At 46.2% G+C, this 4,394-nt stretch overlaps 1 protein-coding gene across 1 annotated transcript; it reads right to left on the bottom strand.

The window, feature by feature from the left end:
• Positions 1-1,754: 1,754 nt before the first annotated feature.
• Positions 1,755-4,171, bottom strand: LOC123449660 (GEM-like protein 1). The gene is made up of 4 exons (XM_045126950.1): positions 3,822-4,171; positions 3,593-3,694; positions 2,575-2,846; positions 1,755-2,127 (listed from the first exon to the last, which is right to left on the bottom strand). Exons 1-4 carry the CDS (start codon positions 4,030-4,032, stop codon positions 1,939-1,941), a joined length of 774 nt encoding a protein of 257 aa, XP_044982885.1. The 5' UTR covers positions 4,033-4,171; the 3' UTR covers positions 1,755-1,938.
• Between the last annotated feature and the right edge of the window lie 223 nt (positions 4,172-4,394).

Genomic DNA, 4,394 nt, shown 5'->3' with positions numbered 1-4,394 from the left:
TCCACGGAGTTCGAGAATATGATAAACCAAATCTGCAAATCAGTTGTTGAGCTTGACGAGGCAGCTGGCCTAGCTGTCGGCCCTTCCCTGCAGAACAGAGAAGTGGGGGAAATATTAAGATGAAAATGGACAGCATCCACCTATTCTTGTATCAAAGTTAAAAACACAATCGAACTCCGAAGTACTACTTATGTAACTTTTTATAAGACATTTTTGTTTCATGTACAAATATTAGAAACGTCTTACATTTTGTTACGAAAATTGTACTGCATACAATAGGGAGTAAAAATGGGGGGTGGGGCAAAAGAAACACATAACTCATGTGTTGTCCAGAAGAAAAGCAGGAAACTGAAGAGCAAAGCCTATGCAATACCATAACACAATTTCGTGAACTATAAACATAATCGGAAATTCAAAGTCCCCCCCCCCTCTCCCCGCCCGGCAACCCTTGGACCATAGGAGCTGACTGCCGCCATCTCGTAAAATAACATGGAAGGGACAATCATGAAAGGGCGGTGTAGTGCATTGTTTCCTTCTCCTCCCACCCAACTTTCTTTGTACTTCATCTCCTTCAATATCTCATCCCCAATTCTCCTTGTACCGATCCTTGGATCGCCGGGTCGTTAAAGCTGCCCACCGCCATCTCGTAAATTGACAGGGGAGGGACGATCTCGAAAGGGCGGTGTAGTGCATTGTTTCCTTCTTCCAGGTTTCGTCGTTATTGGCAGTGGTGGTGGCGTGGATTGGAACCTTGGAAGACCAATGGCGTGGAGGTTGCTTCTTTGCACGGTCCGAGGTCTAGTCTGCGGTCTTGTTCGAACCACGGTAGATCAGACGGCTGAGGATTCACCTGTGACGTCGCTCAGCTTGAACCGTATCGCTGGGGAGGGTGGAGAGGCAGACTTTGGGCCTACCTGTCGGGACTATGTAGAGAATATACACATACTGCTACGTGTTTCACGTTCATCAGTAGCAGCATGGACAGTGCTGGACTTCAATGACCGACAATCAATAATAATTTGTCAAACAAAAACAATCAACGGTACTATCTGAAATCGTGGAGCAAGACCACAATGTTCAGAAAAGACACTTCTGCAGGCAGGGTAACATAACATGAGTAGAAGGGATAGAATACTCACGGACAGTGCTGGACTTCAATGACCGACAATCAATAATAATTTGTCAAACAAAAACAATCAACGGTACTATCTGAAATCGTGGAGCAAGACCACAATGTTCAGAAAAGACACTTCTGCAGGCAGGGTAACATAACATGAGTAGAAGGGATAGAATACTCACGACCAGCAGTCATGGATGATCTCCCTCTGTTTAACCTGAACATGGATAATTTGTTCGTAGATACACAAGGCACGTCTCATCGGAGAATTAGTGACTTTCAGTTTCACCGGTTAAAACTGTTTGTTTCAGTTTCGCTCTAATCAGGCTAACCTCAGAGCAGCCTGGTCTACTGCTATTTCTGGAAGCAAAATGAAATTCAATCAAAGATATACTACAAGCATACGGGATGGATATGAATCCACAGATCGAACAACGGGTTCAAGATGATACGCACCACAGCAAATGTCGCCAATCCGACTAAAATTGATGGTGCTGTAGGGTGCATCTTTCTTTGGCTGCATTTCACCTGCAATCAGCCTACTTTGTACTACAAGCATACAACCTCAGAAACGGCTTGGGCTAGTGCTCTTGCAGGAAGCAAAATGAAAATTCAATCGTAGACATCAGACAACACATTGAACGAACATGACAGGATAGATATGATGCCACAGAATGAAAAACCGGTTCAAGGTGATATGGATCACAACAAATGGCAACGCCTATCAAACTACACACGGGCAACTCCCAGTTCATCGTCGACACGTAAAGTATACCACAACTGTATGTATAATGCATGCTAGTCCAAACCTATAGACATCACTAAGCTTGCAAAATACGGGCCTCCTGGAGTGCTTCCTGCAGGTGCTTTACAGCATTGTCGTAGTACACAAAGCCCATGAACCAAAACTCGTGATTATCGACAGAGACCACCTGGATGTATTTCTCAGCTGCGTTTGTTCTGCTCGTTGAAGGATTAACTGACCTCAGCTGGGCTAGCGGGATGGCAACCTGTTGTTCACAACACAAAGAATAATGTTAAATCACACACTTAAGCAATTTACAGAATAGCTTCTAGAACGTTTGCAAGTCACCGACTAATATCAGCAAATGTCATTGCTAAAATGTGGTTCTTCGTGTATTGGTGAATACAGTGGTCAGGCCAAAAAGAATGAACTATCATGATCGATTCCATGAAGCACAGACAAAAGCGAACCAGATTAAACGATGCATCAGCATTAGTTTGAACAAATTACATGACAATGGCAATTAGATATCTTGTTTCATGAGAAACTAGTTAGCACATTTTTTTAAGATTAAAAGAGCTCAGCTCCTGATTTCATTGATGAAATTAATCATCAAAATGTTATTATACCAAAAGTAACATTTAGCATCACTTACAATTAGTTGAGCAGATTTAGTTACTTCATAGATAATATTGTGAATAAAATGAAGTACCTTGTAATAGCTCCACTCATTTTTATCCCCAACCTTGTAGGCAAGTGGGTTATCACTGCAGAAGGCCAACTTTACATTGGACAGGTAGAGCACACCCATAACAGGACCAGCAGAGGTGGACAGATAACATGCGAATGGCTTCTTGAGTTTTTCTTCAGGGAGGACATCGAACGTTTGATGGAATATTTTCTCATATCCACCTTCTGCTATGACTTTGGTGATCTGGGAGACCCTGCCCATTGCTGCATCAGCAATACTTGGTCCAGTTTTCACTGTTACAAGGCATATAAGAATATGTTTAACATCTCGTACTGTCACAAGACACTAAATAATGCTTCTATATTCTATCATGTCATACTGAGAGCTATAGACCATGATGGTCTATTCAACAAAGCAAATAGACCACAAGAATATGACAGATAACTAATGCATCTGAAAGAAAAGGGATAGGTGACACTTTCAGTGCAAAAGCTACTTTAATTCATTCCACACTGTACATCGCATAGATTTAAACTAGAACTTGGGAAAACATTAGCATAACTTACCTAATATTCAGTTATTCACTACGCATAATTCAACCAAATAACTGATACCAAACCTCTCTTATGCTCATCTGCACAAACTCCACATCAACCCAATTACATAAAGCTACAAAGCCACAGCACAAATCATATTCTATCACCATGAGCCCAGTTCAAACATGCAGACATGGCATGGACAGTACATCCAATAAGCTATTAGACAAGAGCAGCTTTAGCTCAGTATATGCAATGCCACCAAAATCCCAACAGAATCACTAACGAAATCCAGTGGAACATGAATATAAACTAAACTAATCTAGGTGTACTGACCAGCATAATTCCCACAAATTCCAACGGCCCTAACCAGCAAAGCAACTCAGCCTGCTAAATTCCAAACTACCGCAGTCCAAAAGCAAGGCATGCACGAACGGCGAGCATTATCAAATTCGATCTAAAGCGAAGCCACGAGAGCAGGAAGTTGGAGGATCGGATCTCACGGTGCTGCCAGAAGTTTCCGGTGATGTTCTCCGTCTTGCGTGCGGCCTCGCCGAACCTCTTCCCCATCTTCCCCAGCACGTCCTTCACCGAGTCCATGGTGTCTGCGGAAGCACGCACGGCGGCGCACGAAATCGTGAGATGAGACAAGGAGGGCAAGGCAATGCGAACCTACCCGAACCCAGCCCCCTTCCGGAACCGGGGGCGGACGGGGCCAGATTTGGGACTCACTCTTAGGAGGCGGCACGGAGCCGGCGGCGGGGCCGGAGACGTAGGGGTTGCCGCCGGAGACGGGCGGCGCGGAGTAGGACGCGGCGGCGTGGTACGCGGGAGGCGGGGGCGGGGCCAGGTCCTCCGGCGAGAGCCTCGGGTACGAGGCGTGCTCCGTGGGAGCGGGCGCCGCGACGTAGCCTGCTCCGGCGGAGGCGGGAGGCGGATTCATGTCGCCGGCGGCGAGGTGGGTGGGCGTGGGCGTGGGCGTCGGACGGAGGGCACAGGCAGGCAGGAGCCCGTTGGGCTCGGGAAGTCGGACCTGGGCACGATTGCCTGGACGGACCTGGGCTTTTCCCTTTTCTCTTTTTCTTTCGGGGATTTTAACGAGGAGCGGTCTATATATATGTGATGTCATCCCTTAGGGTTGGATTTTTATTTTATTTTTTGCAGGGACCGTTAGGGGGTGGATGCTTAGCCACGAAGGCGTTGTCGGCGTGGCGTGGTGGCGACAGTATCAGCGCTGATACGGCGTGTGAATTGTCAAACGTGGAACGCTATACGCGTGTGCGTGTGAGGTCCAGTCGTGCGTGC

The sequence above is a fragment of the Hordeum vulgare genome, chromosome 4H (assembly GCF_904849725.1).
Source record: "Hordeum vulgare subsp. vulgare chromosome 4H, MorexV3_pseudomolecules_assembly, whole genome shotgun sequence".
NCBI lineage: Eukaryota > Viridiplantae > Streptophyta > Magnoliopsida > Poales > Poaceae > Hordeum > Hordeum vulgare.
The sequence above is the reverse complement of the archived record's forward strand: the minus strand, read 5'-3'. Positions and strand labels throughout refer to the sequence as shown.

Bases quoted from the DNA above. Each gene is read 5' to 3' on its own strand.
- LOC123449660 (XM_045126950.1), bottom strand. From the start codon at position 4,032: ATGAATCCGCCTCCCGCCTCCGCCGGAGCAGGCTACGTCGCGGCGCCC. The intron at 2,847-3,592 runs GTGAGATCCGAT...GCCTTGTAACAG, and splicing joins CGGAAACTTCTGGCAGCACC to TGAAAACTGGACCAAGTATT. The intron at 2,128-2,574 runs GTACTTCATTTT...TGTGAACAACAG, and splicing joins ATGAGTGGAGCTATTACAAG to GTTGCCATCCCGCTAGCCCA.